The sequence below is a fragment of the Tetrao urogallus genome (assembly GCF_951394365.1).
Source record: "Tetrao urogallus genome assembly, chromosome: 1".
Classification (NCBI taxonomy): Eukaryota; Metazoa; Chordata; class Aves; order Galliformes; family Phasianidae; genus Tetrao; species Tetrao urogallus.
The window spans coordinates 138,511,900-138,538,586 of NC_136813.1; the positions used below are offsets into that span (position 1 = coordinate 138,511,900).

The window sequence follows — 26,687 nt, forward strand, 5'->3', positions numbered from 1 at the left end:
AGATTTAGCAGCTTTGTCTTTGGACACTCAGGTTTGAAAAATGTGGCTGCAGGAGGCAATGCAAACTGCACGATCTTCCTCCTTTCTTATAAGAGAAAAAAACAAAATACATTTCCAGTAAGTGGGGATAGTATGTTGTGAGGTATGCAGCCCCTGGGTTTCCTTTTTGGATATATATTTTTTAATTAATATTTTTTAATTAAGAGCAGGAATATTTGTTCTGTTGAAAAGTTCTATACATTTCGCTGCTGGAGCAAAAGCAAGGCCCTAGCAGGGCAGAGAAGCGCGAGCAGCTAACACGGGTGCTGCAATTGCTGTATACTGCTTGAGCTGACAGCCAGCCTTGCTTAAATGCTAAATTACCTTCAAAAGCAAACAAACCACCACCGGCTTAAAGATTGCAACATGCCTTTCCACCAGCCACGACTTGCTGAATGAACAGTAGGAGCAATGGTCTCAGGGGCTGACTGGTGTCCTGCTGTTTTGACAGGGCCCCTGAGTCATCACCCCACTGCTTCCCCAGCTGGCTGCAGGTAAGCACGAGGTGCAGCTGCCGAACACCAGCAGCTACCATTGCCAAAACCTCCTCCAAACCCGACCATGAGTGCTTCAGGTAGCTCAGTTCCCAAATGTCCCACCACTGGATACTGCTATCAAAAGCTTTTGCTTTCTCAAATGTCAGTTTCTGACATCGTTACTTTTCTTTCTTTGTTTTGCTCTGTTGTAAAAAAAGCTATAATAGGGTGCATGTGAAAGCTCGTCAAGCAATAGGAGACAAACAATGCACATGCAAAAAAGTTCCATGCTCTGCTATAAAATACAACTCCATTAAGGAGATTTGTTTCAGATTCAATATAACAACTGTTCTCCTGGCCCTGATCTGTCAGGAGAGAAGAATAATGACACAAACTTAATTTTCAGGATTTTTAGGCCCACAGGTGGCCTGCCCATAGTAGCAAATCTCTGGTTCATCTTATGTTGCTAATGGAATAATTAATCCCACCTGCTTGCATCTCACATAGTGATAAACCAGGGCAGTCTGGCTGCTGAATGATGTGTGGTCTTCTATGGATGCTCAAATTTTGAAGCTGAGAATGTGTATGTCAGGCCTGGAATTTAGGTATAGAGTAAAAAAATAAGTTGTTTTGCAGTTTATGTTGGGGAGGAGACTTGGTTAGAGGTTCTTCACATCAGTGAGTCTTTTAGAAAATACTGTATGTATTGGTGAATCTCTTTGGATTTGAAAGGGTAAATTTTGCATTTTTTTTTTTTTTCTCACTTTCTTAAAAGATGTTTCAGTTTATTGTCATTTACTGTAGATTGGAAACCATCCTATGCAACCACTCACATGTCCATGCATGCTCTTTTCTCTGTTAAGAGGGTTGCAGAAAATCTTGCAGTGACTTTGTGCTGTAGTAAGAAAATTCAAAATGGGAATGATGATGTGGTCTTGCGTCTCTGTGTTCGTTGACTTTAATAGGCAGCGTAGATGGAAGGCTCCATGCGCTAAAACAAGTTTAATGAAACTGCGCGGTAGGGTAAGATGCTAAAATAAAAGCCAAGTACTTGATCCTAAAGAAATCTTTCAATTCAGGAAGGCCTACGGGTGATCTGAGGCTATTTCTCTAATTGTTAGCTCGCTTGATATCTCAGCTTAGGCTCCCATTTAAAGAGCAGATGTATCTGTCTTTGTAGGTAAATTGGGGGCAGTTTTAACCAAAGTCCTCTTGTTGCTGTCCTCGGTTATGTGGTAGCATTGGTGTGGAAAGGGCCTGTTCTATGACTTTGTTGCTGATTTGTATTAAAAGCATAAATCCCTCCCTGATGGAAGAGTATGGAAATAGTCCCTCTTCCATGGGTAGCTAATAATTAGAGTGATAGTTAATCACTTATTTATTTATAGGCAAGAATGAGCTGTGCAGCCATCTAGACTGATTTCCTGTGTATTTGATCTGTGTGCCTTCCTTCAGACCTGCTAGGGAAAGTCCTGTTGTTGGGTTTCATGTGTGGTGTGACTTAAAAAACCAAACATATAAAGACTCATCCCTTCCCCCTCTCTCCCCTCTCTCTCTCTTCCCCCCCCCCCCCCCCCCCCCCCAAAAAAAAAAAAGACAGTTTCCTGAAAGAAACTGTGAGTTCACTAGGTCCTGTCAATTGCTTTAATCTCAACATGTCCCGCACCCCAAGATATATAATCTTAATTCAATGTTATGTTTCTGTGCTGCCCTGTGCAAGTCATTGCAGGTAACAGCTAAGGCCCCTCTCAGCTTTCCATTCAATATGCTTTGCTAACTGAGCTCCCTAAGCTTCTGATTTAGAGGTTGTTTCTAGTTTTTTTGTTTGTTTGTTTTTTAACCTCATCCTTCTCTTTTCCTCTGCAAGCATCCTTTGGGCTTTGTCCTGTACTCCCATACCTCCTGTGCAGTGGTGGGCCAAGGCTATATAACAGTCGGGCAGCTGCCTAACCTGCGTTCCACATGCTGCTTCTTGCTTCTCTTGGAAGTCCCCAGTATGCCAGAATCATAGAATGGCTTGGGTTGAAGAGATCTCAAAGCCCACCCAGTCCCAACACCGTGCAATGTGCAGAGCTGCCACTCATCAGCTTAGGCTGCCCAGGGCCCCGTCCAACCTCATCTTGAGTATCTCCAGGGATGGGGCACCCACAGCTTCTATGAGTAGCCTGTGCCAATGCTTCACCACCCTCTGACTGAAAAATGTCCCCAACATCTAAACTAAACCTTCCCCCTCCTGTTTGTAAGCTCTCTTCTAGTACTAGAAGGATGTAGTGAGGTCTCCCTGGAGCCTTCTCTTCTCTTGAAAAGAACAATCCCGGCTTTAAGAGAGGTACCCCACCCCTCTGATCATCTTCATAGCCCTCCTCCAGACCCTACCACCTCCAAATCTATCTTGTGTTGGGGGCAGAGGCTTGAATGCAGTGATGCAGGTGGGCCCTCATAAGGACAGAGCATAGGGGGGTTATGTTGGTGCTCCTAGCACTGCTAGCTCTGTTCCCAGCTGTAGTCAAAGCAGCGATCTCGAATGTGCCTATGGCTTTGCCAAGTAGAGATTTCCATGCTGGAGGTATGATGTGGTTCTGCTTCCTCGATGCATCGCTAGGCTGCCAGATGATTTCATTTCCTTCTTCTGCAACTGTAGCCTGTCCTTTTTGCTTTGTACTATCCTATCAATCTTTGTGTCAGTGTTAGCTTTGCCAAGAAGGAGCTTAGTGACTGAGATGACCTCATGGCTCACTGCTGCCAAAAGGGTTATTCCCCTTCCCACCACCTTCTGCAGGTGCTGACTTACATGCATCTGATCCTTCAGTGGACCTGACTGGTTACTTAAATGGGCATCCTTTGCTCTCCTTCTGGATACATTATCACCAGCAAAAGAATTTTATTTCTGCTAGGTTTGTTGGCAGGTCTAGTGGTTACATCAGCTCTGGCAAAGATCAGATGAATGTAGGAAAAGCAGCAAGAGGGGATCTTTGGAGATGGATGCTCTGGGGTAGGAAACCATGTCTGTCTTTCAGTAATAGTTCTCAGGTTGTCTCAACTACTTCCTGCAACCATACTATAATAAGTATTGGCTGGATTATTCCTGTTAAAATTCCATGTCCAGGATGGGATTGTTGGAGTTAGTGACACAGGACTGTTGATGGTACCTAACAGTTAATAAATAGCTGCTAGGATAGATAGATAGCTGCTAGGACAGATTTCCAATTATGGAGTCCCTTGGCCACTTGTATTGCTTTACAGCAGCAGGATAGCAGAGAGACTTGCAGACATGTTCCTTAGCACAGAAAATTTAGGGTTAGTTTTTTAATAGTTGCAACTCCTATTTCCTTTTATTAATGACTAGGAAACTATTTCTGAAATTTCTGCTGCCAGGGGATCTGCTGATAAATGCCTTGTGGTTATCAGCTATCTTTTGTGGTCAAGAACTAAATCAGCTTTTAATTTGTCTAATCTGGCATCTGATTGGTTCTCCATGTAGCGTGAGGTCTTTCAGGCAAGATGCTGTGTCATCTCCAGGTACTAGCACATTGGATCAGCCTGAGTAGATGCTATTGGAAGACTTATTTTTATCAAATGTACCTGTATCCCTGTCCCCCTTCCTGCACCCCCAACATTATCCAAAATAAAAGGCTTGCCTGGTAGTACTGAAAAGCATTAATTACATTTTTAGTTTCTCCTCTAATTCCTTATTGATGACATCCCAAATTGATAGTTCCTTTATTTTATCCAGGGATGTTGTCAAATTAGTTGACTTAATACCTCTGCTTTTCTCTGGTCTCTTTGCATTTTGGGATTATGCTGGCAATCCTTCAAATGCTCTGAGTTGTGCCAGTGTTCCAGGGGATGTTAAATTCAATATTTTTAGTGTAGAGATCATCTTAGCTATTTTTTTAGGTATATATTATGTTCACCTTCAGCAGCATTGTGCTTTCCTCAGTTACAAACTGTAACTTTACTATTGCATCAGTTTAAAAAATGCTTTTTCAAAACATTGTTTGTTCAAATACAGATAACTGTGGATGCAGAAGTGGAACCAATCAATTTTATCAACTGCTTCAGGTAGGCAGCCACCTGCTTCTTCCCTCACATACTTCTATTTTCCTCTTTCTTATTGCAAGAGTCCTTGGAGTTTGTTGTCTTTTTCTATGTTCTCTTGAGAATAGAAAGACATTATACCATCTAACAGGTCCCTATGCTATTGTGGTGGCAATGGGTAGGTTCTGGACCTTGGCATGGTTGTTAAGTAAAACGTTTGTGAGGGACTAGGTGCTGCAGCAGAGATCCAAAGAGTAGGAGGGTATAAAGCTAGCAGTAATTGGTGGTCTGTAGTATAGAAAATTTTCAATCCTTCGTGTTCAGTTTTCCCTGATATTCATCAGGGCAGCTTCCTATTCTGAAGGGTGTGACAGCTGAGTGTCACGTCAGCCCACTTCTGCTGCAGATGCCCCTTCAAGCAGTAGATGCACGTGAAAGACAGATGCTCAGCGTGAATGAAAGCATGACATACGGAACTCCATGTGGAAAACAAACATTAAGCAAGACACACAAATCTATTAAATACTCATTTTGTTCTCTGAGGGCTTGAGCAGACATGCTCACATGAGCGGGGGTGTATATGGATGTATGCATTAATATAAGATTAGGGCTTCCTGACGGTTTCAAAAGTAGCCTAGCTTGAGTTACACACTATGCAACTATACTGGGAATAGCTAAATAAAACAGCCTTTATGTAGCATGCTATGCCATCATGGGAATGCATCATCTTTCCCGGGCCTTTACATTGCAGACACTTTTTGACTTACCACTTTAGGGACTCATTACTGTCAAAGTGTTTCTTCTGAGCTCTAGTAGTGGCCAGTGAGGGTCTCTTTTTTCCAGTATACCATGTTTTGGCACACCACTATATTGTATACTGTTTCATTTCACTTGTTTTGAGTGGATTGTGGCAATACTTTCTTCTCGGTGCCTTTTTCTTGTTCTTCCAATTCAAAGCTTTTAACCCATTGCTTTTTTTGCTCCTACCTTAATTTAATGTAGGAGAAGCACCGAACTCAAACATCCCAGCAGTAATTGAAGGTATTTGTCTCCAGACCTCTAGCTTCATGTTTGTTGTTAGCTCACTGGAGAGAAACTAAAGCTGGAAATAACAATGCAGGTCTGAAATTAGCCTTTAAAAAAGAAATTAAAAAAAAAAAAAAGTGTAAATTTTAGTGTAATAAATACAGAAATCCAACTGTAATAATCACTGAACGTATTCCCTGGTATCCGAGTCTCCTCCTTATTTGCACTGTGGCTTCATGTGATGTTGAGGATCCTGCATCCTGTGTTCTGTATGTGACTTCCAAAACTTCGCTTTTCTCACAACAAACCTCTTTCTTTCTGCCAGGATTTCTGTAGTTCACATCAAACCTTGCTTTTATGCTCTTCTGTTCTAGATCTCAGTTCTGTTGTTGATCTTATTATTTTTATCAACTTCTTAAACTTTTTTAAGGCCTCTCATTTGTCTGTTCTGCCTCTGAACATTATCACTGATCTGCACCCAAGCTCTTGTGGAGAGGGTAAAGCAAACTGGCTTCTGCAGGCTTCAGCTGTCCTCCTGCCTCTCCTGTTCACAGTAACGACTCACTATTGTTACCTCCCTGTGGAGTTTTAGACCGTGTTGGTAGTTATAAAGTAATCGGTTGAGAGTGTGTAGGCTTCCCTCCCTGCCAGAGGACCCTGTGTTGATGATTTATTTATCATGTTCACTTTAGAGGGAGCTAGGATCCTTGTCAGTGATCAGGGCTCTGCTGTGCAGTGTAATGGGAAGATGGTCACCGTCTCAGCAAGTCTGCTGCTGATGTGTTGAAGACTTTTACTTTCTTGTGCCAGGAATGTTAGAGACTGTTCAAATGGCAGAGGGTGAGCTGGGACAGGAGTGCAATAGTGCAGCCTTTGAGAAGTGCTGGGCAACTCAGTAATGGATTCGCACGGCTTACTGCTTGTGCTGCAGCATGTCAGATATTAAAGACCCAAGAGCCAAAGAAACGGGCAATAGTAATGGACTTTCTTTAGTTAGCAGAGAGCAGTGCTGGCCTGCCGGATAAACAGTTGAAGAAGGAACATGACTGATACAGAAGCTAAGATGCTTCATTAAAATTAGCTCTTCCTGTTGTGTGTTCAAATGCTTCATGGAAAAATAAGACTGCTGCTGTGTGGGTTATGGGCGATCCACACGAGCAGACCACGGAGTGAGCTGTCATATGCTGTAGCACCCAGCAATGCAAATCAGCTCTTTTCCAGGAAAACCATTTTCGTGTCAACCTGTACATGAAAATTATTTGACTTGAACAAGTGTTTCCTTATAAAGTTAAGTGAATTATTTGTAAGGATTGGAGTTTGTTTGTGTCATGGAGGGATGGCCAGGATGGACTTCAGAGCACAGTCAGAAGATGAGATAATGTGCAACAAACATTATTTTGATAACTACCAGGCCAGAAGGAACATGTCAGCTTATAAAGTACTCTTCTGTCTGAAAAGCCCAACCGGCTGTTTTACAAGTAATGCACAATACGGCTGCATTTTTCAGTGATTAAAGAAGGAAAATACCTTTCAGTCCATTTTGCACCAGGTTTAATGCTTTGTGCATACCTACTGTTATTCCTGCCAGTATCAGTTGCCCAGTCCTCTTGTTGTTCAAATGGGTGATTCAAAGCTCTGGGAAACCCCACGTGCTTTTGTTTTGCGTTTAATCTGAATGGCAGGTGGGAGCAAAGCTTGAGTCTAATTTTTTTTTTTTTTTTTTTTTTTTTTTTTTTTTTTTTTTTTTTTAAGGCAGATTTTGAGTTCAGAGTATCTCCTTGAAGTTTGCTTCTTGTGATCTTTTCATCCAGTGTGTTTGAAATTCTGCTTTTCCTTTGGCTGCCTTTGGCATCAATTCAACTAACTACCTTCTGTTTTGTAGTAGTTATCAACCTTGGCTTGTGGCCCACAATAGCTTATTCAAGCTGGGGATGGTGACTGCCTGCTGAAGCACGCTGAAAGTTGATTAAAATAGTTTCGCTGCTCTTCCTGTCACATGCCTACTCTTGCTAAAGGGTCTTCTGCTATTGCTGAGGTAGGGAATAAAATTTATGCATACACCTTGTCCCTATTCACGTTATCTCTTACACGATGAATTCATGCTATGAAAAGGACTGATCTAGTGCTCCTCCTGTGTCAACTCTTACCAGCCCACGGGTACCTCTTGGAGATGTGAGTAAGGTGCAAAGAAGAGGCTGGGTTTATTTATTTGTATTTCTGCAAGGCTTTGAGCCCGGTTTCTAAACTTGCTGTGTGCAAAGGCTCAAGGGAGGAAGGATCACCTCTTTCTTCCCTGGTAATTAATAATACTGCTCCTTGGTGACCATGGAGTTTTGAACTTTTTCACTAGGGGAGCTCCAGACACCGTTCACTTTAATTCTAGTGGTGTTATGCAGGAAAATACTATCCTCTGAACTTGCATTTTTAAAATATGTGTATGGTAGCTTCTCTCACTTAATCCTGGTGCTTTGCTGCCAGCTCTAGCACTATTTCATGATATAGCAGATTGCCATTTGTTCCCTGAAGCATTCCCATTTCCAGTGGGTCCTTCTATGCTACTTAATATGTCAGCTTCAACCACCTGCCAGGCTATGGGATCACTCCTCCAGAGGTGTTTGTGCCTCTTCTATCTGCATGATGTGGAAATGAAAAGGAGGGAAAGAAGTGTAATGTAATCATTGTGATGTCTTTGTTTGATACTGGAAATAAAGGAAAAGGAGAGGAACAGAGGAGTGAAAGTCAGAGCAAGAACAGAAAATCAGAGGCAACCTTTCTCCTTGTGGCATCAGAGTACCCCCGGTTCACAAGTCATGGGTGGCAGGCAGACTCCAGTATTAATTTCAATTTTATTTTAGACTGTCTCGTAATGTATAGTATTATAGCATCTTTTCTGCAATTAAGGGTCAGACAGTGTTGTCATTGTCACCCCCCTAGTATAATAGATTATAACTTGCAGAAAATAACTAGCTATAAGCTGAGACTTTTATGTGAGCTCTTAGTCTGAACCAGCACTTTCCTTATTTCTAATCTGGCATACTTAATTATAGGCGGGTCTGAGAGCACCACAAATTAAGGTTGTGTGATGCTCCCTTTATACAACTCTATTTTCAATTGCCTATTACTCTTTCAAACTTTAACCAGCTGGGCTTGAAGTTTTCCAGGGCTGAGACTCACCATTGGAAGAATTATTGAAAAATTTCAGATAAAAGTTGCTCCATGATTTCTGAGACAAAGGCTAAAGAAAAATGTTGTTTTACTTGCTTTATTTTTAAGATTGTGTAGTATTTATACTATTTAGAAGTGATACTTGATTCTCATATTAATTTTCCTATGCTTTGACAGAGGTACTCGATATTTGGTGGTAGGAGGTGGTTTGTGTCAGTGGATATATCTTTTGCTTTTCTCTTGCAAGTCTGAGTCAGCTGTAATCCTTCCAAAATTTGCAGTTAGCACACATTCATTGGAATTTCTTTTGTATATATGTAACTTGAAGTTAATATTTCTGGTTCTGCCTTTGCTAAGCATATTCCCACCCTCTGGGAAGCCTGTGCCTGTGTGCAGCTCAGCTTGCTCCAACTCAAAACTGTTGCCAGTCCCTTGTGTGATAGCATCAGTGAGGTTTGGGCACAAGGCAGGGAGTCTTGCACCTCTCTATCAGCCCTTTTCCTCTTGGCTTGAGCACCCACCTGCATGCAGCACATCCAGGAGGGAATGCTTGAGTTGTAGGAATGTTGTTGTAATGAGAAAGAAGGGGACTTGTGCAAGCAGTCTGACAAAAATGGATTTAAAGAAGGAGGAAGTGGGGTGAGGAGTTGCATGGAGAAGGGTGGGTAGATGAGATGGGCAGAGATGGATTGGGGAATTCTCCCCTTTTGCTGCACTTTCTCCCTGAGGAACTACTGGAGAGGCCATCTGCCTCGCAACTCCTTTGTGTGAAAGACAACCTGCTTCTTCTTTCAGTTCTGCTGTTAGCTCATTTGGCACAGGGCTCTGCTGTGGGTCCAGGGTCTGTTGATGACCCCTCGGGATGCAAAGTGATGCAACATGATGGATTTTTAATGAGCTCTTTAAAAACCTGAGAACTTGCATAGAGAAAGTTGCATTAAAGGCACATTAGTGAGTGAGATTGTAAAGTCAAGCACATGGAAGTTAGGAAATGCCAGAGTGAAGTTGGGCTGTGGAACATTAATTCAGGCACTGTGTACATTTTGAAATGATCTCTGGCTCTCTGATCACATCCATTTCTGGTCTGCATATCTGCAATGTTCTGTGCACTGAATGAATGGTGCCCCCTTGATGTTAACTTGAATAAGTAAATTAAAAAAAAATAATAATAAAACCAATTAATATGCAGTGTAATCATGAGGTCTATGTGCGTTTTTCCAGAACTGTCACAGGGAGGTGAATTGTTCCCACGGTCTGTCAGAAGTGTTGAAGTTACAAGGGGGGAAGCCCACTTGAGGAAGCCTGGAGGTTTGTTCCAGAAGCACTTTGTTTTGGCAGGTCTGACAAAAAGAGAAAGTCCTGTGTTCCACACCTCACCTTCAACCAAGGAAGTCCTCTCAGGCTTGGAGGCATTGAGTAGCACTGAGCCTCTGGGAGCAGTTTTGTCCTTTTCCTCTCCCTGGCAGGGTGCAAGGCCATGCAGGCTTTATGCCCACTGGATGTACTGCTGCCCCTGAGGTATGTGGTGCCACACCTCAGCTCCAGGGCTCATTGCTGCTGTCAGGGAACTGACATCAAGAGAGCTGCCAGGTAAACCACAATGGCGTGGATTTAAAATAGCTCTGAAAGACAGCTGAGGTATGAGTGCACTTTTGGGAATATGACAGCACTCATGGCCTGGAGATGGTATCATTCTCATGTGGGCATCACAATATCGATGTGAAGAAAGGTTGGGAAGAGGAAATTGGTGCTTAAGAAAGCTATGGTACCCATGGCTTCTGGAAACAAAAGGAAGGCCAATTCTGTGGTTAAGGCAGTGAGCTTAGAGGGCTCAGCTCAGCTATCAGCTCTTACTCAGGTTTCCTGTGGATATTTGTTATGGTCCCCCATGTGCATTAAACCCCAGATCTGTTGTGGACACTCTTCCTTCGTGTCCACACAGGATGGAGGTCCCACCTCCTTTACCAGAGATATTGTAGAGATGTAAGGATGCAACTGCTGTTGACCTCCATCATTTTGTTTAAAAACGTTGAGCTCACAATGAAGGGATGAGGCTATGGATTTATGACTTGTTCATTTGTTCTTTATTTGGAAAAGTCAATGCCCAGTGTGAAGGGGCTGCACTCTGAGAAGTGATGAAATATTGTCATTGGCCTGCTGTACAGACCATCTGTCTCTCCCTGGGCTTCTTTGGAGCATGGTAAAGCGTGTTCCTTTTCTGTATGGTCTTTTTATTTATTTATTTATTTATTTATTTATTTCCTCTCATTTAATTGGCCTTAGTTCACTCCTTTTTTTTTTTTGTTGTTGTTGTGTTTTGTTTGTTTGTTTGTTTTTTAAATCAAAGCAACTTTAAACACACTGTGACAACCTGCAGCCTTATTGCATTTAGTCCCTTGAGCCTTTCAGGTCTCTTATGATAAGAGACACTAAAAGAATTGTTCAGCAGACCAGAACAGTATGGATTAAAAAAGGATTGATAGCAGATAGATGAAGGATAAATGTGATACTGGGCATAGAATTTGGCCTTTCCTGCACATTATTTCATTAAAGCACTTGCTAATGCACCAGGAATAATAATCCTATGGTCATTTTTGTTTCACAGCTGGAAAACATCTGCCCCCGTGTGTAATGTCTGTCTTATTCTTGTGCAATTATGTCAAAATCCCAACATGGGGAGTGCAGACAAGTGATTAAGAAGAGCAAGCATCACGTGGAAGCTCTTATTATCTCTAGAACTGGTATTACAGCCCCACAAATTCATAAAAGTATTGGTTTTTTGCAATTGAAAGTGAAATTGCAGTACTCAGCTTTATCCCAAGCTGGCTAAAGACTCTTTTGAAGCTTACCTTTAGAATATACTGAAACGTTACTTGTGGATTATTTATTTATAGGAGCAGTAGTCGTTTTTTCCTCTGAGATGAATACTCTACACATCCAGATATATTTCCTTTCAGTAGAATTCTTCATTTTCACTAGAGCAACTGCTGGGCAACAGCAAAGGGCAATTTGGTAGCCTTTGACCACAGTTAGTAGAACAGGTTATAAGAAAGAGTTAATTTCCTCAATTTTCGGTCTTCTGCTTCAGTGCTTAAGTCTTGTGGGGATGGATAGCTGACTTTCTAAAATTCTATTTTATTTTTCCTGTGAGTTCAGCTGCTGGAGGTGATAGTGAGAGGTGGTACCCACACTAGCTGCGATGCACATTAGAATACCCACTTTCAAAACGAGTTTTCTTTGTGTTCCTCTGTTGGGACTGAATAATGCTTTCCTATATTGTTTGTCCCGAGCATGAGATGAGAGTAAAGACTTGTCTGATGGCAGCTCTCCAGTGATCTTGATGCAGTATCCATAATGCAGAAATTCCCAGAGAGGGCTAAGAGCAGAAACTCTGACTCTATCGCCAGCCCAGGGATGATATCAGTGTCTTGGTGAAACTGTACTTTCTAGGCAGGGCTCCAAGGAAGAACTTACACATTTTATGAGCCATCATTATAATGTTTGGGAGGCTACCATACTATTTTGTATATTATCAGTTCTTTGAGCAAAACTACATCCTAGTGTTAAGTGGGATCTAGTGTGGGTATACATGGCAAATGGGTGAAAAATGCATGATTATCTCTTACTTGGCAGGTATGATTTCCATTATTTCAACTTTGTTTTCCCACACAGTCTTCCAAAATAACACATCTCCTAGCTTCCAACAATGAGATTAAAAAACATCACTTTTTTTGTCCCCTCCCCTCTGTGTGTCCTAGTTTATAGCTTGCAGATATTATTAGGTTGTGCATTACTTAGATGTAGAAGGAATGACGCATTTTCTATTGAGAGAGAGATTTGGGGTGGTTTCAATGGTATGTTGAACTCTGATGCAGATTTGGCAACTCATGAATGATTTCTGCTGTACAAATTGATTGCGCTTAATGGTAGATTGTGTAATACTTTTTCTTGCAGTATTGATCAATACTGGATTGCTGGAGCAGATAGCTTGTTCTGTCACACACATATTCATCACAACTTCTAATAATTATCTGTTCATTTTAATTCCTTCTCCTTATTTTTTACACATTGTCTTATAGCAGAAAGTTTGTGTTTCATGTTGCTTAAGTCACTCTTGCTGGTCTACAGGAATGTATTTGGTGTGCTGACTTTCTCTTAACAGTTGTGTTTAATCTACGCAGAAAGCATCCAGCTTTGTGAGGCCATTTGTATATCTTTAAAGAATTATTGAATTGTTTATTGATCCATTTCATTACTGCTGTTCCTCTGGTTTCTTTTGATGTGTTGTCACTTTGTTCAAAATATGCCAAGATTTTAAATGACTAGTTGTGCAGGAAGCCCTACATATGTAAACATTATGGTATATTTCTCCTTTGAGTGAGAATATGCTAGGTTGTCCAGTCAATATTGCTGCCACTGGAGTCTTATTCTTTATCTACCCCTCCCTTTACACAAAACTCCTGCCTGCCATCGTCTTTAGAAAAGCAGAGTCTGAAGTTTCATCTGTTAGGTTTTGTAACAGTATGATCTCTTAGGCAGCCAGAAGCTTACAGTCCAGTTCCCTGCTTACAAAAATATTTTTTTCTCTCCTTTCCTTTAATCTTTTCTCTCTTTTGTATTTGTTAAATTCACAAAATAAGTCCTTGTTGATTTTTCTTTAATTTTATTTAAACCCATTTTTTGGTAGCTTTTTGAGTGTCTAGAATAGACAGGATCCTGTGGCAAACATAAGAGTTCCATAGTTAGAATATTGATTATTTGGAAAAGCGCTTCATTTTAATCCTGCCACCTGAATATTTATTTGTTGTCTCTGGCTTTTTTTTTTTATTTGGTTATTTATTTATAGCAATGATGAGTAATAATTCTTTATTTATCCTCTCTAAGTTATGCAGGATCTTAAATGTATTTGTCATGCTGTGTCATTTGCTTCTTTTTCCAATATTATAGGATGGATACCTATTCCTGGTATGGAAGTTACTCTCTGTCATTGGCCATTTAGGTTACCTTTCAGTATCTCTTCTATTTTTAGATTTTTAGATGAAATATCAGAACTACAGGTGACATTTAACAGGAAAAGTGGAAATGTATGTTTTCAAGTAATAAAAATAGTGTAAATCTTTGGAGTTTTTTTCCTTTCATCTTTTCTTGCAAATCCTCTTCATCTTAGGGAAATACAAGTAGTTCTTGACTTGTCCTTTCTGTTTGCTGGTCTGCTGGCTGGTCTTCTTCCGTTGGTGTGCTCACATAGAAACAGTATTTTTTATTTTGGAAGTTGCCTGATAACGGATACATGTTTGGGATATATTAACACACAGAGCATCAGATTGAGAAATAAGACTTCCTGCTGGTGATGAGGCAGATTCAGAACTGTTACATTTAGATGTCCAGCTTCTTCTGTCACAGGTTACCTAGTATTGCGGTGGATGTCCTGTCCCTGGAGACTTTTAAGGTAAGGCTGGATCAGTCCCTGGGCAGCCTGGTCTAGCTGTGGTGTCTGTGTGCATTGCAGGGGAGTTGGACTAGATGGCCTTCAGAGGTTCCTTCCAACTCTAAGGATTCTGTAATTCTATGATTCTTGAGGTGAATGCATGTGACTACCCATCAGGCAATCCTGCCTGTTTGCACTCCTCCAGCTTCTAGCCTACCTCCTCTTCCAGCAACAAAATCTGGCTGCTCTTCTTCCTGTGCTCTTCATGCACAGCTCCGCAAGCAGCTGGCCAAATGTGTGTCATGGGTGTGCTGAGTAGCTGAATCACATAAATTAGCCCCTTCTAGTTATCAGTCTCGTCTGGCTGAAGAGGCAAAGCCTCTGCCCTGAAGCTGTCACATTGCTGATGTTCATTTGGTGTTACACAGTACAGATTTTTTTTTTCTTTTTTTTACTTTTTTTTTAACTCCTCTCCCTTCCCCACCAAATCTCCTCTTTTTTCTCCTCCCACCCCCTCAAATTGGTGGGCAGGAGCTGAAATGTGACAGAGATAAGGGAAGGAATTAAGCTCTTAAAATGATGCCTGTGTAATATTAAATCTTTCTGTGCGTGCAGCATAGTCTGTCCTTCATACTCTTTTCTGCAGAACTACAGATATTTCAATAATGCCAGAAATATGCTGAAGTCTCAGCAGTATAGAGCTGTATGTATTTATTAATGAGATTTTTTTTTTTTTCTGCTGGCCCTGCCCTTTTGTTGGTGTACTTCGGAGTGTAGGTTGACTACTGTCCTTCTGTTTGCCATCTCATTGTAAGCCCCGTTTCCCTGCCTTTTGAAAACCTGCTTCCAGTGCAGCTGAATAAAAAGCATCAGAGAAAACTCTTAGAAGGAAAAAGGAAAGCAAATCCTTGGTCTGGAGCTGCCAGTCCAGTTCAGAAGCTGACAAAGATGGGCTGCTCATCTGAGCACAAACAGTCCTCAGAGCCCAGGTGTGCTTCTTGTCTTGTGAGCCTGGCTGCTGAGCTTTGAGCGCTACTCTCCTTAGCTCTGCTTCCTTCTAAGTATTTGCAGATCACATCAATTAACTGGTGTAGTGTAAGATTCTTTTACGTTTGTGTTTCAGTTTGCAGTACAGGGAGATCAGGAGTGTACAATGTCCACTCTACAGTGAAATGAGCAGTTAGCTCCAGCTCTGTTTTGTAACTTCTCACATATTCCACATTGAAAACATCCAGCAAAAAGTGCTGCAAAACTGACTGGTTTCCATTCAGATAGGTTTTCATCTCTTCTGCTGTTTACATACAGAAGATGAGGGCTTTGCTGTGACACAAAGGCACTTTAGGCAGATTTCAAACAGCAGCAAAAAAATCCTCTCTTTGGGGAAGAAAATGCATCGTGTAGGCTGCTTGTCATTTTGATGTTAGAATGTGTTCTTTTTCCCCAAGCATGTCAGCTATTTCAATTTAAAATAAAATAATAAAAAACTTTTAAAAAACAGTTAAGTAGCCTGAAAAGTCAATAACATATATAAAAACTATAATAAATGTTGACTTCTGTGCCTTTTTTCCTCAAAATACCCTCTAATACTGAAGTAGTGTTTTGACACAGACTGAAGACACATCCTTTCTATTCAGGTTTACGTTTGAAAAAGTTTCTGCTGCCTCGGTGAAAGAACATGATTGCTATTTAAAAATAATCGTATCTGTATGTTCCGATTGAATTCCTATAAAGTATCTTCCACAAAAGAAAATCCATTAAAAAAATTGGTATTATGCTGCAGGAAATCTTATCAAGAAATTGAAATACAAAAAGCTACTCACTAGTTACTTAAGTCCCATTCTGTTTTGTTGGTCAAATTAGATTTAACACTCTTAATTTCCTATGTTTCTTTTTCTAGCTGCATTTTTTTTTCCCACATGCTGGAGGGAAGAACCCTTTTCCAACACCAACTCCTTCCTCTCCTCCATCCTCCCTGCCCCCCAAGATTTGTGCATTATTTACCCATTTGATTAAAGCCTGCATTATTTCAAATGAGGCATATGTAGTTTATAAGATATGAAAGCAGAGGTATTCAAGTTGTAGCAGTGGGTTAGCACAGTATTCAGAGTCAAGGCTGTCAGCTGGGCTTCGTAGGGGAGTCAGCTAGCTGGGATCTGAGGGCACTGTTCTTGACTGTGTCTCTATTATGTAATTCAGATGAATTGTAGAAGTCAGTAGCCTAAAGCAGCTGATACCATGACCCCTACACTATATTCAGTTCATGGTTTTTAATTTAATTTGATTTAATTTGATTCCCCAGTCCCACCATCTCTGTGGTTCAAAGCTAAAGGACCACTTAGTAGTTCAGAACTGCCCTGTTAGGAGGGGCTCTGCTCTCATACTTCATCTTTTTCTCAAAGAAGTGTGGTTTGCAGATACCAAAACTGCACTGGATGTGGAAATATCATGGAGTGAGTGGGAACAGCTGCGGGAGTGCTTTAAAATTGTTATTGCTCTGAGCTGGGGTGCTAATCAAGATACTGTCTTTATTAATCTTAATGATCTTTTGCACAGGTCCTCCTGGTGATAGTGTTCAGCATGATAACAATCGGTATTAATGTGTCTTTGGCTAATCAAAACTGCTGCTGTCAGCTCCTGCACTTACAGGTTTCACGACCTGAAATCCGCTGACTTAAACTCATTGTGTGTATTAAGAAAGAAGGGGGAGAAGGTTTTGGGGTTGCTTCCTCCCCTACCCGGGATTGTCTCTGTTGACGTGCCACAATTCCATCTGAAACAAGGGATGCATGAGGCTTTTCAGTCTGTGTTTTGTTTCCCTATGTTTTTTTTTTTTTTTTAATCTTTGTTTAATTTGCTGACTGGCAGCTGGAAAATCACTTAATCAGCATATCTGGCCCAAATACTAGGCTTGACTTGGAAACACTGACAGTGTCTTGGCTCACTCACAACTGTGACTGGTTTGAATTCCTGTTCTGTTCCTGTATAGGTAGTGGTGATGGAAGAAGAAGAAAATAATCATGTGAAGATCTATTTTGCTTCTTTCCCAGCTGTGCCTCAATAGCCAAAACCCCAGTTCCCATTTCAGTCTCGCCATAATCTCACATCACTTTAATGATTCACTTACAGTGCACTTATGGTGATCTTTGACGTCCATTCCGACCCAAGGCATACTGTGATTCTAAAAGACTTCTCAGGGGAAGAGGAGTAGCAATTCTGAGTGCCCAGTTTGCAGGCCTGTGTTTAAGTCCCTTCATTCTTCTGCCCTCTCAGACGTGCTGGTTCCTGTGTCTCAAGGAGCAATGTCACCAATCTGACGGTTCTCTTTGGCCAACACTGAAAGTGTTTTCTCCTTCTCTGAACTCGGGGAAGCCTCCTGAACAAATTAGTGTGGGAAGCTTTATCATGACAAGGTTAAAAATTAACTTACTGCCTTATTTTTTCCAGGTATTCCACCTCAGCCTTCTCCAAACTAAGCAAAGTGGGAATCAGACATCCCCCACCTCTTCCCTTCATTGGAAACCTGCTCTTTTTCCGTGAGGTAATAAATGGTTTCATTTGTATCTACCCAAAATGGTGGGAAAAGTGACTAGGAAGTAGGAGGAATTGAAAGGGACCCTATGTTCAGTACTACCATCTCTGTAAGCATCTCCCTCTGGAAAGAACAAGGAAAGCATGTTCTTTTGAGCAAATCTCAAAACAGTAGGAACATTTGTATGCAAACAGCACTAGTTTCAGGGTAAACTAAACTTGAGGGGAAAGAAAATGCATAAGCTCCTGAAGTTAATTACTTGAGCTTTTCCAAGAAAGTTCATGCACTCAATGAAACAAACTTAGTTATGTGAATAGAGCAGATTATATTAACTAGCCCCAACTGGTTTGTTCTGAGTGGTTTTGGCTCACATGGCCTTTCTATTTGTTTGGGTTTTTGCTGATGGTACACGTTTATTTTAAAGCTTGTAATGTTTCTTGCTTCTAAGCAGTAACTGGAGTCAGAGATCACTGGATGCTATTGCTCTGTGCTCTGGATATTGCCTTCCTCGACTGGGAGGGAAGTACTGTAGATTCTGCCATCAGATTTAATTCACTTACACTTCTCTCCCTTCACCTCCTGTTAGTCTGTTCACGCTGATCTGTTCTGTTTCTTGCTTAGTGTCTGTAATGCTTCTGATTGTCCACATGCTGTCAATAATGAGGAGCTGCCATTTTTCTGGTTGGACTCCAGTGGCAATTCTGAGTCAGGGCTTGAAATAGTGATTGAGCACCTGGTGGGAAGGCAGAGCCAACCCAGGGGAGTTCAGTGCAATGCACCTGACTTACCAGAAGGGCTGGAGCCAGGACTTACCCTTTCCCAGACTTCATTTAGGGGTTGGCAGTGGAGGCGAGGATGCCTAGCTACAGATGCCTGTGTACCTGAAGCTTTCTGAAGATAAGCAGCTTCTTTATTTCTGTGCCCACAGCTGTTGTATATGAGCACGTCATTTGCTCCAGCTTAAGACCTTGTCATGCTGCTGTCACTGCTGTGCTTTCCATTGTGTTACAGACTTCTACTCCCAAATGTGTCTGTTTCATTCCAACAACTTTTCAGGAAATCTGGGCTAACTCCAGCTGCAGCCCAATATCCTGTTTTAAGTGCATAGTCATCAATATCCATGCTGAGATTTGAATTATTAATGAGAATGTAGTGCCTCTTACCTTGGTCTTCATGGTGATTGTTGTGTCGATATCTGATTCATTATTAGGTAAAACCCACTTAAATACCAGTTTTACATGTACATCTGATTTCATTTATAAAATAGCATGAAAAGTGACTTACATCCTCTTCATTCATTTGAATGGAATTGATAGGATGACTCTGAGATATAGAGGATGCCAATCGTATAGAATATAGACCAGTTCACCCTCATTGTTCTGGTTTAAAATCAGCTGGATGGGATGAAGTGACTAATTCTTTGGTGGCAAAATCCTGTTAATATTAGTCACCTGCTAGCACTTGCTGTAGGAAAAGCTGCCTAAGTTATTTTGTTATGCTGTAGATAGGCAATCATGTCTTGAAGTACTAAAGAATGCCAGACAGGATTTTTGAGCAGTTGAGTGATGATACAAGAACTTGAGCCCCACTGGGCTGTGTGTCCAGCACTACAGTGTTTTATAGCCAGTAGAAACAGGAAGGGATGAATCTAGTCTCTTCGTATCTTCCTTTTCTCATATTTTGCCATGTCTTCTGGACTTGTACTTGTGGCTACTTGTTTAGCAGTAGTACTCACAGCAACGTGCTGGAAAGAGGAAGGCTGCCATTATTCTGCTGGCTATTCTCCAGCAGAGCATTTTCTGTAAAACCTGTCTCCTTAATGTAGGCAGTAGAGGACAGCTTCTGCTTTCCTTTGGTGGATAGCTGCTGCATCCCATCTTCCTCAGGGCTGGAGCAGGTTTTAGAGACGTAGCTGCCAATGGGACAGTGGTGCAAGAGCAGTAGTTTGCTGTACCGTTAAGAAGTTTTTTCACTTGCTTGTTCATACAGCAATGTCTTTTCACCAAACTGGCTTTTCAAAGGACTTCTCTTAAGAGGCCAGCTCCTTCTCTTGCTGTATCACCAATGTCATGCATGGAAGAATGCAAGCCACAATCCTACTAAAAGAAGCTTTCAGCCCACGACCCACTTGTATCAGAGGCATTCATGAATGGTGGCAAGAGTAATGAATTCTCATGTGGTGTACAGGAATCTGCATATGTGAAACCTGTGCATTTCTAGTTGAATTTGGTCTACAAATCAATGCATGTTGAAAACCTCTGTATGTGAATGAAAATTAGAAATCAAAACACTTGAACAAATATAGCAAAGAGTATGCTCATCTTGACACTGTGAACTCTCCTTCTAGAATCATCCCTAGAAATTTAAGGGGAAAAATGGAGGAACAAGGTGAGTCCCTCTAATGTAACCAAGTAAATCTCAGACTTGGGGATTTAAGAAAAAATTACCTAAACCTCTTGGCAAAATTGTAGCAATAAGCGCTTTTTTCATCTTGTAATGGCATAAATTCAAGAACTGTCTTTCTTTTTCCCTTGCTTACATGGGTGTGAATCAGTTTTACAGATGCTAGTGAGCATTCTTATTTTATTCTACCATATATGTTAACAGAACATCAGGACTTATGGTTCTTTGCTATCATTATTATTCTGTAAGCGAGCCTGAAAATGAATAAATGCTACAAGCAGGATTTGACCAGTGGAGCTGGATTGAGGTTTTTAATAAACTTTGAAATGTATTTTAAATGAGAAAATGTCTTCTCTATGAGATTTTTTTTTTTTTTAAGACTCATTTTTTCTTTAAGAAAATAAATTGCCTGAAATAAGAGTTGCTATAATGTAATGTCTCTAAAAAAGGAAGAGGAAGTGCTGAAAGTTAAGGGGACAGGGGAAAGGCAACAAGAAAGGCCTATTTCCATCACAGAGAAGTAGACTTTAACAGCTGATCTGGGGAAAACAATGTTGTTTTACTGTATGTTGCCACTTTTCTCTCAAGTACAATAGAGTGAGATAATTGCACCCTGAATCTAAAACATATCCCCGTTAATCAGCTTATCTAAAAAATGAGAAGATATGAAATTACTGCAGTTCTGCAGCTGGGAAATCATCTGAGTCTAAGGTATTAGATTAAAAATTTTTCCGTTGCACGAGAACAATTTGTGGTGGGTAGGTCTGATGTAATAGTAAATATGATTAGACTGTTCAAAAAAAAGCAGCATGTTCAGTTTTCCCAATAACTGAGCAGACTTGCAGCAGACAGACCAGTGTTTTGTTAGGAGCTCCTGACTGTTCCCCTATCTCTCCATGTACTGTATTTTTCCTACCAATCTGGAAAACTGCTTTTTTACCTTCTTCATAAAACAGGAGGCACAAAGGTATGCACAGCATGGGCTTTTTATATATACATATACAAGTGTGTAAGTGAGAAAGGCAGGTTGCAGAAATACTAAGCAGAACTGTCCTGTTAATTTGTAGGGTAAATATTTTACTATGCAACAAATGCACTGAAAATGGAGCACGCACATGCTGTGTTACCCTTCCTCCTGAAGAAACACAGTGAACACTGGACCTGTTGCTATGGCTCTGCTGTGCCTTTCTCCCCATTTCTCATCTCTTAGAAGGCAGCTATGCTGTTGTTAAATGCCACAGGCGCTGACATTTGAGCAGCTTAGGGCCTGGTACTGTAACTGTACTCAGTCCAGCCTCAGAGCAGTGCCCTGCGGCAGCCAGAAGCTCGCTGGTCTGCTTTTTTGGGGTGCACCTTGGCTGCCTTGTTTGGGTACTTGGCAGGAAGGTACATGGCTGTGCCCTGTATGTGGCTGGGTGATACGCATTGGGTCTGTGTTGGCATGAACACGTGTTGCTCTCCTCCTATTGCTCCTAGCAAGCTCCAGCGATGCTTTGGTCTGGCTGCTTGTGTCCATGCCTTGCATTTTAATGAAGGCCATCGCTCTCTTTAGCCCCTCTCTGCTTGGACAGGATACTCTTTGTTTACTCTGTTTATTTCTGTCTGGCCTACTTGTGGATCCTGGGCTATCCTGACGCTGCCCACTTCTGCTGAATGGGAGTGGGGGCTGTGTGGTTCTTTGTTGTGCCTTCAGTTTGGGATCTGCTTGGGCCATGTTGTTTTACAGCTGGCGGGTAGGAGTGGACAAGGGGGGAATGTAGCAAGGAAGCAGAGAGCAAACATCACCTTTCTCCCTCGGGCATCCCTTTGACTGGGAAGTAAAGAAAAATAAAAGGCTGACTCCTTGCAGGAATGAAATGAGCCTTGTGCCTAATTTTCAGCCTAGAAAGCAGTGTCTCAGTGCTGCAGCATTTACTCTTCTGGAATTTAATGACACAGAATGCAAACCCAAGCAAGGTTGGAGAAAGGCAAATGGTGGGTGGGGGAGGAAGAGAAGAGGGAGGAAGAGGAGCTCTCAGACTATGAACCTGGATTTAATTACAATAATAATGTGGCTTACACTGACAGTGAAAGCTTACATATGGCTTTGTGCTGCTTTGCACAGATAAGCAGGATAAGGGAGCATGTGCTTTGCAAATTGGTGGCTATCTACATGGAACCAGCAAGGGTGACCATGACATTGGTGACCAGCCTGGTATATCTCCTCTAACTGTGCACATGTACTGTGGATTTTGATCATCTATACCTCATGGGTGATTTGGGTTGTCTTCATGTCCTGGGAAAACTCCTCTTAACTGGGAGGCCTGTTTGTGTGTTCATGTTAAAAGAAATGCACCATGTGGTGTAGATCTGAACCTAGCCACTTTGCAGCCTGCAACATGACAGAAAACTTGGGATTAGATGGGTTTTTATGTGTGTATTCACGTGTTTGTAAGCTGTTTGTACAGTCTCTCTCCACTTCAAATATATATATTTTCCTAGTTTCAGCTGATAATCTCTGCCACCTTCTTTGATCAGATATTAGCATTGTCAGATTACCTGACAAAGTCAGAATAGTACCTGGTTGTTGGAACCTAATGCAGAAGGATGAGACATGGCAATTAACTGACCGAATGCCATAGGCACCCTTCAGCAAGAGCACAGCCTCTGCTTTCTCAGAATGGCTTTGGACAAAGCTGTACTAGGGCTCATACCAGCTACTTACCATGCCTATGCAGCCTCAGCAGGGAGAGCCTGTGGGGGAGCAGTGCGTACTCCTCAGACAGACTTACGTACAGACTTGTTATCCTTGACATTCCTGCTCTTAATGTATCTGATAGCTATGTTCATGAAGTATTCCTGATATGACGTCAACACATTCTCCGTAAATAACCTCTATCGAAGCTGGAGACAGTATTATGAGGCACAAAGCAACCGGCAGGTCTTATGTGATGGAAAAAAAGGTGAATCATTGCTGCTTTGCTGGTACGTAATGGTGACCCAAGGGTAGTGGTTGTGAAACATGCTTTTGCTTTCTTGAAATATTTTTTTCTTTTGAAAGAAGAAAGATCTGAGCTTTGCCTTTTGTAGTCCAAAGTTTATTGCTGTGTACCTTCTGCCTGCCCTACTGCTGTTCTGTTTGCAGTACTGCAGACAGCTGGGTAAATGTCTCCTATAGAAACAGTGGAGTAAGTTGCCTTTCAAAGGAGATGAAGATTTCACTGATGAGCAACATCATTTCTTTGGTATTCTCTTAGCTATACTTTGGCAGTTTCTTTTGGCATACTTTATTCTCACTTGAGGTAAGGAGGAAAGGCTGTGGCAACTGCTATCTATATGCAAAGGGCTTTAACAACTATGTGGAAGAGGGATTTTTTCAATAGCATCACAGCAAAGTGAGGGAGATTTTTTTTTTTTTTTCAATCATGGTCCTAGCTTTCCCCAGACTCCCAGAGTGCTTTTGGGCAAGTCTGACTGGGGAAAAGTTTTTTATTTTCTGGATAAGCAAAGCTCCATCTTTTATTTCACCTTGTGCTTCTTTTTACCTGCCTGCAAAATTACTAGCATGGATGATGTTCTGGTACATATGTCCTGCTTTGTCATCTGTTTATGGTGAAACACTTTGTTCAGTGCCTAAGTGACTTATTTGGGGACATTCTCTGGTAGATTTTGGGAGACTAATGTTACTGCTCTCTTTAAAAGAGTGGACAGTTTGAAGGATAGAAGAAATTGAAATGATCTGACAATAGATGAAGAGCAAATAGAATTGCGAATTGCTGGCAGGCCTGAGCTCTGGTCTGAAGATATCTGAATAAGGTTAATTTACAAGATCATCACGATTCTTTGTGATTTCATTCCATTCTTGATAGAAATCCACTGCTCCTTGATTTTTTATCTATCTATTTATTTATTTATTTATTTGTTTATTTTTGGTGGCAGCAGAGAAATGGCTACCCGATATCCATTTGAGTAGAGGTCTGCATCATTTAAATGACATGTAGCTGCTGGGAGTGATGTAGGGGAAGTTTGCCATGTATTGTGCTTCTTGGAGACTATATTTGCGTGTTAATCACAGAAAAGTCCTGAGTATTATCAATGCCCTACTCTTTAAGCAATGTATGCTGTTGAATTAAAGCTAGCTCTGGCATGCAGTGTAGCAACAATGGACATAAAACAGCTGTGCTACACAATAGTTAAGAGAATTAAGATGTGGAATTTCAGTGGTAGCAGCATATAGATAGACCCAGCATAGCTGGAATTTGCCTTGAACTCCAAAATCATGCAAGTCATGCTCTTCACCTTGAAGAGCACTCAGTGGTGATATGACTGAACAAGCTATTGTAGTGAACTTCACGGTCTTCTGCACATGGTCTTAAAGTGGAGACATTTCTTAGGCCTCATTGTCTTCTGTTGAGTTTTGGCTACATTCACATCAGTGCAACACTGGCTTGGAGAAAGTAGGATTGAAATAAATGCCAAATGTATTACTCCTTGAAATTAAAACAGAAAGCAGTAGACTCAGTAGTGCAGTGAATTAGAGCAGTCTCTGTTTTGTTACGTGTAAATCTGGAATTTAGTGGCATCATATGCTACTCAACTTTTTATTCTGATGCATAGAAATCTATATTCAGAAAAAGAAGTTCTATGTCAGCAGCACCAGTTTTTTTTATAATAGTGGCCAGGTATCAGCTATAATGCTAAAATTGTAGCCAGCTCTGATTGGTTGTTGAGAACAGTCGTTATCCATGAGCCAACAAATTTAGCTGAGTCTTAACTTCATGAGCAGTGTCTAAATGCATTAGCCATATGCTCCTCAGCATATGGGTAAATATATAACAATTTATTTTCATTAGGGTTTTCTTACAAGTGCTGCTAACCCAAGCTCCACTAGAAACGTTTACAACATGACAAGTCTCTTCAGATAAGAAGCTGGCCTTCTGTACATCAAGACATCCTGAAAGGGTAGTAAACAAATACTTCCTCCTTTCTTTCCTTGAAGTAGGAAGGTACAGCTGCTGTAACTAGCTGGGCTTGGTTTTGTATTGGAGTGAGTAATACAAGGCTTTGCAGAGCTGTCTGTTCAAACATGTGCTGCTAAATCCCCAGTATTAATTGTGTACTGCCTTGTAGCTGCCTACTGTGAACTTTGGGTGATGTTCTCTTCTTGTGGCTTTATCTGAATGTAGGATTTGTGACATACTGGGTTTCTTACCCTTCCTCTCTTCCTCTAGAAGATAGCAGATGAAATCTAGCTTTCCCAAGGAGGATCTGAATGGGAAATTAGGTCTCAGTCTTGGCTTAAATGATCAAATGAATGCAGTGTAGGGAGAGTACTGTAGGTTTGGGTTCTGGGACAGAGCCATGAAGGCTTAAGTAGCAGCATATGTGATACTGGTGTAAAGCAGCTGTTGCTGTTCTGAGAAATAGGTGACTGCTGGTGTTTTTTGGTCTGTGGGTTTTTTTTTTGTTTGTTTGTTTGGTTTTTTTGTTTTTTTTTGTTTTATTTATTTGTTGTTTTTTTTTTGGGGGGGGGGCAAATGTTTGTATCAAAATGCATAACCATGGAAGTTGCCTACATAGATGTGGAAGTGTAAGAAAGGACCAAATTGTCTGAGGGATATAAAGATCAAATGCAATCTAATTCTCCACATACTCTGAGGCTTCAGTGAATACCTAAGCACAGAAGGTAGTGAGAAACAAGAATTAACCAGAGTTAGACTCAAAGCAGGTTTGAGAGAGAAAAGGATTTTCTACAGTCAAAACAAACTTCTGTGTTTAAAACTAGGTATTTCAAATAGCTGTTGGCTTTTCTTTCTGTTTTCAGTGTGCAGCAGATTGACTGATACAGTCTTGGGCTGTCCCTGTAACTTCAGCATTATTTTTATTCCTTTGCTATTATCGTTGCGTTTTGAAATTCTTAAGTATTCTGTGACTTTTAGGCAAAAAGTTTTTTGGAAAGTTGTACTGGGGCATTTCTGAATATTCAGGTAGGAAAACAAAAAACAACTTGTCTCTAAACATTCTTGTTTTGGTGAAATGGAATTGTGAATGAGAATTACAAGCAAGACAAAAAGAAAGGGAAACCTATGTATGTGTTCTAAAGAATCCCAAATATATATTTTCTTAATAAACTTGAGGGAAGAGCAAACCAAAGCATTAAGATAAGTGCAATTTAGTCTTTACTATTTTTTGTCACCTTCCATAGATTTTGTGTGAGGTAACTAATGACCTTTTTCACTTATGGCATGATGCAAAGCTGTTAACTTTTCACAGGTAGTATGATGCTAGAGGCGATTCAGCTAGTGTTAGTAAATGCTGGACTACAAGAACCATAGGAAATCACATGTAATTGTGATTTGAAGTGCTTAAGTATTCTCTGGGAAGCTGACTGGGACTTCAAACACCGCAATTATGTCATGGAAAGTGAAAAAGATGCATGGCAAGAGCAGGTGTTGGGGTGAAACAGATAAAAAGGGGATGTGGAACTCCTAAGTCTCCATTTTTGGGGGGTTTATTTGCATCTATGTCTATATGTCAAAACAGCACATGATAAAACCTGGATAAAACACCTCATGGCTCACAGAGTATTCTAGGAAATAAGTGC

The 26,687-nt window shown here is 41.0% G+C and overlaps 1 protein-coding gene across 1 annotated transcript in view; it reads left to right on the plus strand.

The window, feature by feature from the left end:
* TBXAS1 (thromboxane A synthase 1) overlaps positions 1 to 26,687 on the plus strand; it is a gene marked incomplete at both ends in the record, with an annotated part of 227,428 nt that overhangs the window by 31,674 nt on the left and 169,067 nt on the right. The window contains one exon of the mRNA XM_079549659.1: positions 17,617 to 17,710. Coding sequence (XP_079405785.1) covers positions 17,617 to 17,710 — 94 coding nt within the window. The remainder of the gene's footprint in view (positions 1 to 17,616; positions 17,711 to 26,687) is intronic.